This window comes from Nicotiana tabacum, chromosome 7 (genome assembly GCF_000715075.1).
Source record: "Nicotiana tabacum cultivar K326 chromosome 7, ASM71507v2, whole genome shotgun sequence".
Classification (NCBI taxonomy): domain Eukaryota; kingdom Viridiplantae; phylum Streptophyta; class Magnoliopsida; order Solanales; family Solanaceae; genus Nicotiana; species Nicotiana tabacum.
This window is the reverse complement of record NC_134086.1, coordinates 95,077,791-95,093,312: the sequence shown is the minus strand read 5'-3', so window position 1 is coordinate 95,093,312 and position 15,522 is coordinate 95,077,791. Positions and strand designations below refer to the sequence as shown.

The following is a 15,522-nucleotide window of genomic DNA, read 5'->3' as shown; positions in this document are numbered from 1 at the left end:
TACGTATTTTTCACTTTTCATGTTATGTATAACTTATTATACACATTCTACGTGTATTAATTTTCTCTGGAATATGTATTATGTTTATAATACATAATACATATTGACATGCCCGGAGGAAAATTATATTGACTTCCCCGATTCCCACTTCATATGTTTCGAATATTGTGAAATTGATTGAGTGAAATCTCAATAACTGTAATGGAATCCCGCTGCTAGATCGAATGATCGGAGAAAATAAGACAAGAGATTGAGAAAATACGAAGAGAGAGGAGAAACTTTGAGTTCTTTTGAAAAAGACGATGTGAGAGAGAGTGCTTTGCAACTATCCCATGATTTGTGCCTTTTTCTCTGTTCATTAATTATTTGCTTATTTTTACAATATGCCATTAATGTAAAAAAAACTTCCCTATACATAATAAATAAAGATTGTTAATATTTTTTAAAATATTTTTTAAGAAGTGCTCTACCATGTAGATTTCTCTAATAAATCAATTTTACCTTATACACATTTATGTTGCAAAGAATTCTCTCTATCAATGAATTTTAATTGAATATATTATTATTATTATTATTATTATTTGGGTCAGAAAGATAACATATATTAATAATTAGGGAATGCGTACAGAGGGTTGGGGCCTAACTAGCTCTCTATCACAAACCATTGATCTATCACAAAGTCGTAAGTTGTTACTAGTATTTACAGTTGTCATGGTCATTCTATTGGAATTATCATCATGAAAACTAATTACACATGAGGATAATTGATCCATATTGCCACTTTGATTTTGCCAAACAGTGACATGGCCTGATTGAGGTCCTCCCAAATATGCCTTGTCTTTTCCAAAAATTTGCGCAACAAAAGTGGGAACAACTTCAAAAACCCTTGGCATCCATCTCCATTTCCAGTGGCCTTATGTTATTTTCATATGCTAATTTCAAACCTTGTGTCAATGCATAGAGCTCTGCAAAGGTGGATGATTAATGTGGTGCAGATCCCGTGGAACCTAATATCCATTCAGCTTTGGAATTTCTAATTATTCCTCTTATCCCTGCAGTGTTGTCTGAATATGCTCCATCTGTATTGAGTTTATAGAAGTGTGTATTTGGTGGATTCCATTTAATATTTTTAATCTTTGTTGTTTTATGATTAATCTTATATGTAGAAGCAACCAAGTATGCGTATTCCGCTGCTTGTTGAGTTGTAGTTTTAAGGAGAATGTTATCCCTAGTCATATTATAAAGATTGTTATTTCGTGTAGTCCAAATATTCCATAAACTAATTGGTAAGTAGGTGTTAGGGTTTATGTCGAAAGGTAGTTTGAAGTTCTTATAAGTAATTAGTTTACGTACCCAAGTTTGTGTGGATGAAAAGTTGGTAATATGATTAATAAGGTGCGTAAATCCTAATTCTTGCCAATATTTCATAGCATTACACATTCAAGGAAAATGTGTTTGATTGATTCATCCTCCCTTTGACAGTAAAAGTAAGTTGCATCCTGGATGATTTTAGTATTTTTTAAGTAAAGTCGCGTTGGTAACCTATTGTGGCATAGAAGCCAAATAAAGCTTTTGATTTTTGGATGGATAGGGAGTTTCCAAATCCGTGAAAAAGTATTTAAATGAGTCGTAGGTTATTGTGCCTCTAATTCTAGTTTGGTATGCATTGAATGGACTGTAAAGTTGCCCGTTTGCGTCAAACCCCAGTAGATTTGATCTCCATGATTGTGTAATTGAGATACATATGTAGCTGTAATCAAAAGTTTAATATTATGGGCTAAGTCAAAAGTGATCTTTTCCCAATTCCATCCCGTGTCATTTAGCAGTTGCGAAATTGTTAAATTGCTTTGTTCCAAAGTTAAAGGGCCTTGGATCATAGAACGCAGTGTTGTACCTAGTTTTATCCAAGGGTCATCCCAAAATTTAATAGGGATTTTTTCCTTCCTATACCATAGATGAAACTTTATTACCAAATATGTGCATAGTATCTAAATTACCCGCCTAGTCCACATTTTTTCCTACAATTTCTGTACCATTCGTTTATTAGAAATTAATAGGGCGGAATCTTCCCTTAATAACGCGCGAAAAATCAGGAAAGAATCTTGAGATTGATTGATTCTACATTAAATACAAGTTTTGAAACGGAAAGGAGATTTCGCATCTGCGTAATTTACTCTTAAACTACAATTCAAAATTTTTAAAAAAAAAGTACGAACAGCTTCAACAAACTACGAACAACTTCAACAAACTAAATTCAAATTGAAGAATTCAAATCTTCGAGATTCAACAACTCAACATTGCTATATTCTGTTCTTCGTCGTTTTCAGAAATTAAATTGGCGATCATATATCTGTTCTTCATCTTTTTTTCTCTCAATCTAGAAATTCAAAAAATCAAAAAAATTTAGAATAATACATCAGCAACTATACGCAATCATGTCCAAAATCGCAATCATGCTACAATTGAATGGTAATTGAGATAACTATGGCAGATTTAGAGATTTTGAAGTTGATGCCATTGTGGTAGATGAGAATGCAAGCTACAGTATTCTGATTTCTACAATTGTAGGACAACTATCGATTGATACTTCAGAAAAAATTATAGAAATCAAATACATGGTGAACGACAATTGTCCCCCAATGGAGATTAGGAATGATATGGGGGTTCGTGTGTATATGGAGACCAAAAAGGAGAATAAAAACTTAGGTTCATATCCATTATGTATAGGTGTACGAGATTTCAATATGGAATTGGCAATCACCACGATAACACAAGTGCAGGTTTGTGTAGTTCGAAATTGCATAAAATTATGATTTTACGGTATTATCTACAAAATTACTACATTTACCTACAATTAAACTACAAATAAGTTTAATGAAAGAATAAAGCAATGTTGTTTTCAAAATTATCTACAAAGTTACTACATTTATACGACAATGTAAACTACAATCTATGATTAGAAATTGTTGTTTCAAAATGTTGTCTTTAAAAATAACTACAATCTATGTTTAGAACAAAATCTAGCCAAATAAAATACAAATCAGTTTAATTATGTACGAAGCATTATTGTTTTCACAAATTTCTACAAATTGCAACAGTTATAGTACAATTTAACTACAATGTCTGACATCCTAAAATGGATGACTACAAAATTTTCACTATATCTACAAATTATCTACAAAGATTCTACAAAATTATAATGACACTGTTTATCTTTATTTTGATGCAGGTTCGTCTGGATGCCTAAAGTTACTTGATATGCCATCCTCTCCAGCTATAGAGAAATATCAAAGTGAAATAATAACAGAATCTACGCAAACTGTTATTGAAGAAGGACAAGTGTATCAGGACAAACAAATTGTAGCTGCTGCAATGAAGCACTTTTTTGTGATGCACAAGTTCCAGTTCGGAGTTAAAAGATCTAGTCATAGAAGGTATGGAGATATTTGTGGATAAAAGATCATTAAAAGTAGTGTTTTACTCAAGATATGTATTTTTTAAACATTATAGATAAATTGTAGTTACATTGTAGTTTATGTTACTTTATGTTAAAACAGTCATTTTGTTGCATCTACATTTATAATCTGTATTAAATATTGTATTTTTTTGTAGCTACCCGCTTGTATGCGTTGGTGAAAATTGTAAATGGCACTTCAAGACAACGTCAATTAATAATTCCGCAATGTTCAAGATAAGGAGTTTCAACCGACAACACACATGCTCGTTAATGGACGAAACATTCATACAGCGCAAACGTACTGTAGCTGTAGTTGGTAGCATGGTCATTCCAAAGTATTGTGATCCTAAGACTGTTTACACACCAAAGGACATACAAACTGACATGTTATCCTAACACGGAATGAACCTAAGCTACATGCAAGCATGGAGAACAAATGAAAAGGCTTTACGATTTTTGAGAGGGAATCCGGCTGACTCCTACAGCAAATTACCCAAATATTTTTATATTCTTGAGGAGAATTATCCTGGTTCGGTTGTTAAATTGAAGAAGACAGCAAATGAATGCTTCTTATATGCATTTGTTGCTCTTTGTACATCAATAAGTGGTTGACAACATTGTAGGCCAGTAGTAGTGGTTGATGGGACATTCTTAAAGTCAGCCTGCAGGAGGATTATGCTGACAGCAAGCACCATGTACGCAACAGGTAAAAAGTGTAAAAATTTTGTAGTTATTTTGTAGGCAGTCTATAAAATGTAGATACATTGTAGTAATTTTGTAGCTATTACATGAAATGTAGATAAATTCTCTATATTATGAAGATATATTGTAGTTGTTATGTATTTATATTTTTATATACATTTTCAAAGCTGCCAATTAATATTTTATGAATTAATAATGTAGGTACAATATTTCCGTTGGCATATGCTGTGGTTGATTCTGAAAACGACGCATCTTGGAAGTGGTTCTTTGAGCAATTCAAGCAGGCATATGGTGAAAGACCTTCAATGTGTGTTGTTTCAGATAGGAATGAGAGTATACTGAAGGCAACATCAATTGTCTATTCGGGTATGCCACACTGCTCTTGCATGTGGCATATTTGGACAAATATAAGGTCAAAATTCAAGAAGGGTCATCTACAATTACATGAATTGTACTTTGCTACAGCACGATCATACACTCTGGATGAATTTAATGAAAGGATGTCGAAGATTGAAGAGGTAGACCCGCGTCTGAAATCTTACCTATATGATATTGGCTATCATAGATGATCAAGATTACATGCAACAATGAATAGAACGTGGACAATGACATCAAATATTGCAGAGTCGTTGAACGTTGTAACAAAAGATGCAAGAGAGTTGCCGATATTTGACCTTTTAGAGTATATGCGGATAATGCTAGAACGTTGGACCAACGAGAAATTATTGAAGGCGAATGGTACTTTCACATTTCTTGGGTCCAAATTCAACAAAGAATTAGAGAACAACAGAACATTATCTCAGAAGCTTTGGGTAAGATCTGTTTATTTGGTGCAGAAAAAATAAATTACTTAATATGTAGTGTTTCCAGATTGTAGATAAATTGTAGTCAAATTGTAGATAATTGTAGGTTGTAGATAAGGTGTAAATATTTATAGATGATTTGTAGATAAGTTGTAGCTAATATATTTTTATGATTGTGTGTGTGTGTGTGGGGGGGGGGGGAGTTACGGGTAAAGGTAAAACGTGGGGAGGGGGATTGAGCTGAAAGGAAAGAGAAACGTGGGAATATACGGTCCTATAATTATGCCTCATATAAATGCCCCATTAATTATATCCCTGTTTTAAATTATGATGTATAAATGGTAATTTAGTATACTAAATATAATTATCTCTAACCTTAAATATTGAGGGTAATAAGGTTTCATATGTGGATATTTTTTTTGCCTAATTTTTGAATACCAAGGCCACCAATTTGTTTTGGGGTTGTTACAACATTCCATTTAATAAGGTGCATTTTTTTTCGTTATTGAGCGCATTAAACTCAACTACTTTAATCCATTTCATAATTAGTTTTTGGACTGGAATGCAAACAAATATAAATTTCAAGGACTCATTCGAGATAAAAGAAACACAAAAGTATCACTCTGTCTCTACACTTTCACCCCGCCTGCATCTTATCTTTAAGAAAAACCAGAGCTTACAAAAAACCTCTGAAGCTCCCAAAACCCTGAAACCCGCAAAAGAGAAAGATGCTTCTACAACCCACCACCACCATTAAACCCCCACATCAAAACCATGTCTCCTTTTCATCATCCCTCTGTTATTCACTCTCTTTCCCTTCCGGGTTTTGCAATTTGGGTGGTTTAACGTGCCCAAAAAACCATACAGTTATTATTAGCTGTTCCTCAATATCACAGGTACATAGTTATGGGACTGTTGACTACGAGAGACGGCCGATAGTGAAATGGAATGCTATTTACAAAAGAATATCTATGAATGATGGCCCAGAGAGAGGCAGTGTTAGTGTGTTGAATCAGTGGGAGAATGAAGGGAAAAAGGTTACTAAATGGGAACTTTCTAGGGTTATTAAGGAGCTCAGGAAGTTTAGGCGTTATAAGCTTGCTCTTGAGGTATATTAAAGTTTGAATCTTTTTTTATCAGATTATTGCTTGGTGTTCTCTAGCTACCTGTGCTTGAATTTCTAGGTTGAATCAGTTAAAGTATTAGTTTTTGTTCTAAGTTGATTGGTGATTAATTGTGTTCCCTGTGTTGCTTTGGTTTGAGTTAGTTTGATTTTAAAATAGTTGATATTATGTTTATGCTGTGACAAAGGTGGAATCTAAGATTTAAACATCATGTCTTGCTGTTGTTACGTCAAAGTGAATTTCATATGATTTCCAATTTAGTGCTAAATTATTATCAGTGGCATGTAGAACATTCGATTAACAACACTAGGAGGTAAGTAGAAATTACCATCGTCCTAATAATGTTATGTGCATGAGTTGCCAAAGTCACGCTTTGAATAATATATTTCCTGCAGAAAATTTAGAAGCTTGTATGAGCTGTCTAGTGCAACATGTGCTGCTGAAGTAGAAAGATGCGATCCAGATAGAGTACTCGAGTTTTCTTGGAGTATATCTGTGGATACCTATTCTTTGAAAGTTTTTCTTCAGCACCAGGAACTCCCTCTTTGCAAGCTACTTGCTTATTTGAACCCTCTACCGACAGATGCACAAATTGCACTGTTCATTGTGCACAATACCCTATAATGTTCTTTTTTAATATTCGGTGACCAAGTGAAACTAATGATCTGAAAGAGTTCACAACCTGAAACATGTGTATCACTCTGTCTCAACAAAGGGCGAAACTTGAAAACTTTGAATGAGTATCAATAGACTTTTTGTGGTCAAGACTTGTCAACTAGGCTGATTACAAATTTTAATTGGTATACTAGAGAAATGTGCAATTTTTCTGTGAGCCCTATGATTAAACTTGATTAATTGTCCTTATTGTTCCGATAGCACGATTTTGTACGTAGTTCAGTTGAATCTGTTAAGTACTCATTTAACTCACTGAGACATTGAGTTCATTATATATCTCCAATGTAATTCAGTTCTGTTGGGGCTCAACTTTATCTTGTATCCTGCAGGTGTATGAGTGGATGAACAATAGAGCAGAGAGGTTTAGACTAACCACCAGTGACACTGCTATCCAGTTAGACCTGATCGCAAAAGTACATGGAATCTCAAGTGCTGAAGAATACTTTGTAAAGTTGCCAGACACCTTAAAAGATAAGCGGATATATGGTTCTCTTTTAAATGCCTTTGTGCGGGCTAGAAAGAAGGAACAAGCTGAATCTTTAATTGATAAAATGAGAAATAGAGGCTATACTGATCATGCTCTTCCATTCAATGTGATGATGACACTCTATATGAACCTTAAAGACTACGATAAAGTTGAGTCCGTGGTTTCAGAAATGATGGAAAAACAAATTCCATTAGATATATATTCCTACAATATCTGGTTATCATCATGTGGATCTCAAGGATCTGTAGAAAAGATGGAAAAAGTGCTTGAAAAAATGAATCTGGACACTGATATCAATCCAAACTGGACTACATATAGCACTATGGCTACTATGTACATTAAGCTGGGGCAGTTGAAAAAAGCTGAAGACTCTTTGAAAAGTGTTGAGAGCAGAATCACAGGTCGTGATCGAATTCCATACCACTATCTTATCAGTCTTTATGGTAGTCTTGGTAAGAAGGAAGAGGTTCTCCGCATCTGGAAAACCTACCAATCACAGTTTCCAACAATCCCAAACTTGGGTTATCATTCTGTAATATCTTCTCTGGTGAGGTTGGATGATATTGAAGGTGCAGAAAAGATATATGATGAGTGGCTACCTGTTAAATCGCACTATGATCCTAGATTAGGAAATCTTTTGTTGGGTTATTATGTGAGGAAGGGTTCTGTGGACAAGGCTATTGCGTTCCTCGACCAAATGGTTGAAGCTGGAGCAAAGCCAAACTCTATGACTTGGGAGATTGTTGCTGAAGGCCATATCAGGGAACGGAGATTATCTAAGGCTTTATCATGTTTGAAGGATGCCGTTTCAACTGAGGGATCGAAGAGTTGGAGACCGAAGCCTGCAAATGTATCTTCCATTCTCAGACTTTGTGAGCAGGAAGAGGATACGCAAAGTAAGGAAGCCCTGATGGAGGTGTTGAAGCAAGTTGGGTGTCTTGACGATGAAAAGTACATGTCATATATTCCATTATCAAACGGTACATTTACCGGTGATGAGCCAGAAATAGATAAGGATACATCTGATAATGATGAAGGATCTGAGATACTGCTCAACCAATTGCAAGGAAGCTTGTGAGACTTTTTCACTCACTTTGAAATGCAACATTTTTCCAGGTAGATGCGTAGGGGATAACGCCTCATGAAATTGGAGTTTCGGCATGTGGATGCTCGACAAAAGCAAGAGTCTGAGTGTGTAGAGCTGAGAAGCAAGATATTCATGATAAACACATATCTACTGATTATGGTTTCCTTATTTAGGTTTACGCAGATCCATTTTGCTATATACTCCTATGTAGTTTATTAATCATCTAGTAGAAGTCTATTGTTTTAACTTTGCCCATCAATACACATGTTTTATCAGGGATGTCACAGAAATATACTGCAGGTTTATATGTAAATATGATGAATTGTGCATTACTTTATTTGAGTTCAACTAGAAGTTTTCATTTTCTTGCTGTGCATTATTGGTCATTGTGTACTCTTGAAATTCCCCCAAGAACTTTCATCCCAAATGTTTTACTTTGCGCCACTGCATCAACAACAACAACAACAAATGGGGTGTGGGAAGGATAGTGTGTGTGCAGATCTTATCCATGCCTTGTGAATGTAAAGAGGTTGTTTCCGATAGACCCTCGACTTAAGAAACACTAAACATGAAGCAACCAACAATAACAACAACAAAAAACAAGACACTATGTGTAATAACAAAGATCCAGAAATAAGAAATACAAGAATAGTACTCATAATACTGGTAAGAATAGCACAACATGGAATAACAAAGATCTAGGGAGACGAAAATGCAAGAATATTACTAGTAAGATTAGGAGAAACTCTCGACAACCTACCATGCTTCAATCCTATTTCTCGACCTCCATACCTTCCTATCGCGGGTCATGTCCTCGGTAAGCTGGAGCAATGTCATGTCCTCTCTCACCTGCTATCCAGGGCATCGATATCTCTCCTCGTTACTTTGCACCACTGCAGTCTGCATATTGGTTGCTTAACAATTCAACTGGCATTCTGACAAGTTCGACATATTCCGAGGTTTCTGATGGTCAGTAAAACATAAACAACTTCCTCTTCTGAAAGGTAGCTAGTTCCATTGTTTTCGTGAATAGTATTTTGAATATAGAAGAAATTAGCATATGTTGCTGGTTATCCTTTTTTCTTTCTATCGCGGGTCATGTCCTCGGTAAGCTGGAGCAATGTCATGTCCTCTCTCACCTGCTATCCAGGGCATCGATATCTCTCCTCGTTACTTTGCACCACTGCAGTCTGCATATTGGTTGCTTAACAATTCAACTGGCATTCTGACAAGTTCGACATATTCCGAGGTTTCTGATGGTCAGTAAAACATAAACAACTTCCTCTTCTGAAAGGTAGCTAGTTCCATTGTTTTCGTGAATAGTATTTTGAATATAGAAGAAATTAGCATATGTTGCTGGTTATCCTTTTTTCTTTGTTTCGAGAATAAAAATAACAAATGCGGTGAGAGAGGCTCGAACTCTCGACCTCAGGATCACTCAGAAGCTATGAGACCTACGCGCTAGCCAACTGCGCCACCACCCCAATATATGAATTGGTGGTTATTTTCAAATACTTATTAAAAACAACTATTCAAGTAGACCTAGTACAAGATTCTCTTTCCTTTTTCTTATGCAGTGAGTGGGCTCCTCTAAAGGACACTTTGTTCATGCTATTTCATTTGCTACAGAGTTTGAACTACGTAAATTATCATATACTGTAAATGATTCTTATAATGAGCTAAATGTTTGACTTACAGTTTCAGGCAGACATCATAGACAAACTCCAAGGATCCAGTTAATTAAAAGTGGGAGTTGCAAGAAAGAACTAAGTTGATGTACTATCTTTTTCAGTATACAGTAGAAAGATCAAACATTCAAGCATTCCCAGATGCCAGACTAGCAGCATTTGTTATCTCCAGTTTTGAGGTAGTGAGGACTAAATTTACTGGCTACTACAGCTGTCATTGTTTGATATTATTGTGTTCAATACAATTGAAGGCAAAGACTTACCCATGAGTGCATGCAATAAATCAATAAGTGCATGTGCCTTTTATATGTTAATTAACACTAGGTCTAATACATATTTTCCCCCCTTAGCTTGAAAGTAATTAAATTCCTTTGACACATTCCAATTTTCCAAAGCTTTTAGACCAACTGTCATGAGACGATTTGTTAGTAGATTAATAGAGCACTTCCCTTTGACCATATAGGTGTTTATTTAATTATCAATGTTCCCTTTTTTGCATATAGAAAAAATTTAAAAAAAAAAAGAAAAAAGAAATGCCACTGATATGTTGGCTCAAGCCACCATCACCGACGATTTCTGTATCTCTTCTATAAGCTACTACAATATGTTCAGTTCGAGTGAGTCCAAATAAATTGTGCCTTTAATGCTTAGTTAGGCCAGAACATAGAGCTTGGCGTGATGTCCCAACTTGGTTTGTTCCTTTTGGTGGGGGCATGGGTTTGGTCTTAAAAAAAACATATATCTTAATGTTGCATTTTTGTCGTTGACATGAAAATAAGGTGCTACCTACATTTATTGTGAAACAAATATATATGATGGAAATAGATAAACAGGGGTTTTAACTTGAATTTCCATCACCGTAAATTGCAATCAAACCAATTAATATGTTAAATCACAATTGAACCAATTAATATGATCTGCTAAAAATGAAAAAAAGATTGTAAATTAGAAAAAAGTCCCATGACATTCAAATTTGATTGTCGAAATAAAAGATATTAAACATATGTTGAAGATGGAGCCGCAGGAAAATTTACATATGTGGTTTTGGCGGACTTTCGTGAAGTATTACTCTATGCTGACACATCTTTCCGAATCATTATCGACCCGATATTACATATATAGAAATTTTAGATATATTTAATATATAAATATACTTATTGTGATGTAATTTATAAATATTTCTTAAATTTTTTCATAATTTTATCTTTTAAGGTATTATTTCAAGGTTGAACTTAGAACTTTTGAATGTTCAAATAAGTTTTATAGTCATTAATATTAGTAACTTAAATAATGCTAATAAAAGCCCAAACCAAAATCAAATCAATATTAATGCTAACAAAAGACATTCAATTCAATACTGCGTACGACAATATATTGTATATCTAGTTTTTGTGTTTGCAATAATTTAGATAAAAATGTAACCTCTTTTTATTTTTTCTTTAGAGTTTAGTCATGTAACTAATACTTCCTTATTAGTCTACTTGTTTTAGCATGACTTATTACTTTCAGATTATGTTTATTTTTATTATTGCTTTTTAATTAGCAATATTTAAATTACATAATTTTATTATTGTCTTTATTGTTGAATATTTTAGGATAATTCTATGACAAATTTCATATTTTGTATTACTTGAAAAATATCTTATATAGTTGTATCTTACTAGGATTAAAGAAATATTTTGAGCACAAGTTATATGTTTTATTCTACGAAGATTTTACCGGAAAAAATCCGAAAATACCCGAAAACCCGAGAAAAACCGAGATTGAAAAATCCGAGTTTATTGGTTTGGTTTGGTCTTTAGATTTAATAACCCGGTATAATTGGTTTGGTTTGGTAATTACAAAATTCGAACCAACCCGTCCTATGTACACAATTAAAAGGGAAATAATTCAACGTTAGTAGGAAAAATTCACAACTTGTATACCTTTATTTTGCATGCCGCATGTCCCAGGTCTCAACATCAACACTAATAAAGTATTGTTGCAGATATTTTGTATGACAGAATTCTTGAAAATAATTATATTTATGCATCTAATGATAGAAAATATCAAATCATCATTGAAGTTGTGATGCTATAATTAAGATTCAGATTATTGCCTCCTAGTAATATTTTCTATTGCATGCATAGATGAAAATTTTGGCCCTCCCCTCGCAAAATCTTTTGTTTCTGATATGTTTATCTGCAACTGCAGTTTTGAACATTTAAATTCTTCTAACTTGTGCAATGACACCTTTTTTTCATTTAGAAAAGAACAACACATTTTTATTTATTTATTTAAATATCATAGAATTTTAATTGTGTACAATTAAATACCGTTGCATAAGAATTAAGATGGAAGAGTCCGAAACCAAAATGGCAAGTTTTTGGACTCTAATTACGTTTTCACAGCAATAAAAAAAGTTACATTTGTACCTAAAACACAGTATTATACTGCGTTTTATGTTAACGGAATTTTAGCCGTTAACGTAAAACACAGTATAATACTACATTTTACTTAATAATTCGTTTTTCTTATGTAAAATGTAGTATTATACTGCGTTTTACTTTCTTTTTGGGCCTACAATAAGTGTTCTGTCACGACCCAAAATCCACTAAGGGTCGTGATGGCGCCGGACACCATTGTCAGGCAAGCCAATACCAAATAGCTAGTAGTTTCTCGTTATAGATATTTCTGAATTCACTTTTTTTATACATTTAAACAATAAGGAATAAATTTCCACTGAATAAATAATGATATCTTTAACAATTTCAAAATACTGACTACTTCCATAGACATCCCAGAACCCGGTGTCACAAGTGCATGAGCATTTACTAGGGAATGGAATAAAATACAGTAACTGTCCGGAATACAAGTGGACAGAAATGAAAATACAGTACAATACTCTGAAGGAGACTCTGCTGGCTACGGTCGTCTCGATAAATGCAACTCACCTAAGTCTCTGTATCAACCATGCCGTTATGCCACTAGCCACACATAAACCTGTGCAACAAAAATGCACAACAATGTAGTATGAGTACGAAAACAACGTGTACCCAAGTATCCCATCTAATCTCGAAGAAATAGAGACGAGAGGTCGACTTCGACACTTACTAGTGGTCCAATAGTAATATATTATTAATGCGAGTAATCATGGAGTTATTAAGAACAATAGTAAATTCAAATAAGTCACGAAACATGTAAAAGTTCCTTTTTATTAAAAGTCTCCAGATTCATAATCCATTAATTAACAATTATCTCAAGTCGGGGAGAGCAAATATCAATATCAATAAGTCTCAAGGCAAGCAATACAAGCATGCACAAATCATGTCGAGGTCGTACGACCCGATCCAACGTAAATGTAAAATGTGCACTGCCGAGAGTCGAACGACGCAAACCATAGATGCATCTATTTAATCTGCCGAGGCGTTCGGCCGTTCCGAAATTAAACACATACAGACAGTCAATCAAGAAGTCAACAGGGAACAATTATCCCAAGAAAGCCAATTCTCTTTTAATAATTTTATAAAAAAAAGAAGTTCAATCCTTTTAGAAATTCATTTACCAATTTGATAGGATTTAAGTAATTTATCTGTCAATAAGGTTATAAATATTCCAAGTATAGCATGCTTTTGGGTCCTAGACTACCCGGGCTTACATATAATAGTAACTACGCACGGGCTCTCATTACCTCGTGCGTACGTAGCCCCTACAAATAGGAGCACATAACCAATTATTTCATATATGAGGACAATTCCTTCTTACAAAGTTAGAAAGGAGACTCACCTCGCTCCGAAGATCCATAACCGGCATTCCACGCTCTTCCGAAGACTCGAATCGATGCACAATGCTCCCAAAACTTGTCGTTGATGATGAAAAACCCCACTTGAAGCTCCCCAAAATCGTCCACACCAAATGAAAATGGGGGAAAATGACCAACCCCCCGATTTTTAAAGATCTTACTGCCTCCAGTACTTCCGCACCTACGGTCATACGACCGCTTCTGCGGTTTTGCAGGTGCGGCCCCACCACCGCATCTGCGGTCCTTCCCAGGCCCCCTATTTCCACTTCTGCGCTCCTTCTTCCGCAGGTGCGGTCCCGCTTCTACATCGACTTGACCGCCTCTGCGGTTCTAGCCTTCTCCCTTCTCAACCGCATCTGTGCTCCTTTGGCCGCTTCTGCGGCTCCGCACACCTACGGCCAAAACCCCGCAGGTGCGGTTACACCAGATACCAGCTGCTGAAGCCCTTCTTCAAACTCCAAATTTGATCCGTTAACCATCCGGAATCCACCTGAGGCCCTCGGGACCTTAACCAACTATACCACCATGTCCCAAAACATGATACGAACGTGCTCGAGGCCTCAAATCATATCAAACGACGTCGAAATCATGAATCACACTCCAATTCAAGCTTAATGAACTTTAAAATTTCAAACTTCTACTTTCGGTATTTAAACCTATCAAATCACGTCTGATTGATTTCAAATTTTGCGCACAAGTCATATTTGACATTACGGACCTACTCCAACTTCCGGAATCAAAATATAACCCCGATATCAAAAAATCTACTTCCGGTCAAACTTCTCAAAAACCTTCAAATTTCTATCTTTAGCCAAATGATTCCAAAATGACCAGCGGACCTCCGAATTCACTTTCGATTGCGCTCCTAATACCAGAATCACCATACAGAGCTATTCCTATACTCGAAATCTCAAACGGACATTGATAACCCTGAAATGCACTTCAATCCAAACTTATGAGTTTTTTTCAAAAATGCTAACTTCCACAATAGGCGTCGAAACGTTACTGGGTCTTCCAAAACCCTGTCCGGACATACGCCCAAGTCCGAAATCATTATACGAACCTGCTGGAACCTTCGAATCCTGATTCCGAGGTCATTTACTCAAAAATCCAACCTTAGTCAATTCTTTCAACTTAAAGCTTCCGAAACGAGAATTCTCTTTCCAAATCAACTCTGAACTTCCCGGAATTCAATTCCGACCGTGCGCACAAGTCATAATACCTGAAGTGAAGCTCAAAACGAGCGGTCATGTCGTTACATGTTCTGCGGATAACTAACATAACAATAATTCAAATACATAAAGCGTGGTATTATAATGCATTTTATATAAAAAATTCTGCACCCCAAGCTAGAACTTTCCTTATTTAAAGGCGTTAGGATTTTATGAAAATCCATTCAAAACTTTCCTTCAAACTTCCGTTCATACTTTTCTTCTTATTATCAAGCATTTTTTTATAATGTCTGAAGAGCCAAAAATAAGGGTTTCATTATATTTGGGGAGGTGAGGTTGTAATGGACAATAACTTTGTGAGGTATAGTTCACCTCCACAGTGTCATGTTAAATTGCCGCTTAAATATTGTACGATAAATTGGTATCGTTGTTATGTAAAAAAATGAGTGTGAGAAAACGTTCGATGAACCTTAAAGTAACCGGTAGATTTCTGTATCTGTGACTCCGTAGGGGTTTGCTTATTATTCTAAGTTTAACATCGAAGAT

At 35.2% G+C, this 15,522-nt stretch overlaps 2 protein-coding genes across 2 annotated transcripts; both read left to right on the top strand.

The window, feature by feature from the left end:
* The first annotated feature begins 2,435 nt into the window (after window positions 1-2,435).
* On the top strand, window positions 2,436-4,728 carry LOC142162182 (uncharacterized). Its single transcript, XM_075218505.1, has 6 exons — window positions 2,436-2,469; window positions 2,569-2,706; window positions 3,230-3,434; window positions 3,613-3,843; window positions 4,081-4,163; window positions 4,361-4,728. The coding sequence occupies exons 1-6, from the start codon at window positions 2,436-2,438 to the stop codon at window positions 4,726-4,728; spliced, it is 1,059 nt and encodes a 352-aa protein (XP_075074606.1).
* An 838-nt stretch (window positions 4,729-5,566) lies between these two features.
* LOC107802714 (pentatricopeptide repeat-containing protein At1g02150-like) lies at window positions 5,567-8,700 on the top strand. Its single transcript, XM_016626266.2, has 2 exons — window positions 5,567-6,071; window positions 7,091-8,700. Exons 1-2 carry the CDS (start codon window positions 5,691-5,693, stop codon window positions 8,324-8,326), a joined length of 1,617 nt encoding a protein of 538 aa, XP_016481752.1. The 5' UTR covers window positions 5,567-5,690; the 3' UTR covers window positions 8,327-8,700.
* The last annotated feature ends 6,822 nt before the right edge of the window (window positions 8,701-15,522 follow it).

Coding starts and splice junctions, on each gene's coding strand:
- LOC142162182 (XM_075218505.1), top strand. CDS start 2,436: ATGTCCAAAATCGCAATCATGCTACAATTGAATG. Junction 2,707..3,229: donor AAAGGAGAATAAAAACTTAG/GTTCATATCCAT, acceptor ATTTTGATGCAG/GTTCGTCTGGATGCCTAAAG. Junction 4,164..4,360: donor AAGCACCATGTACGCAACAG/GTAAAAAGTGTA, acceptor TTAATAATGTAG/GTACAATATTTCCGTTGGCA.
- LOC107802714 (XM_016626266.2), top strand. CDS start 5,691: ATGCTTCTACAACCCACCACCACCATTAAACCCCCACATCAAAACCAT. Junction 6,072..7,090: donor GTTATAAGCTTGCTCTTGAG/GTATATTAAAGT, acceptor TGTATCCTGCAG/GTGTATGAGTGGATGAACAA.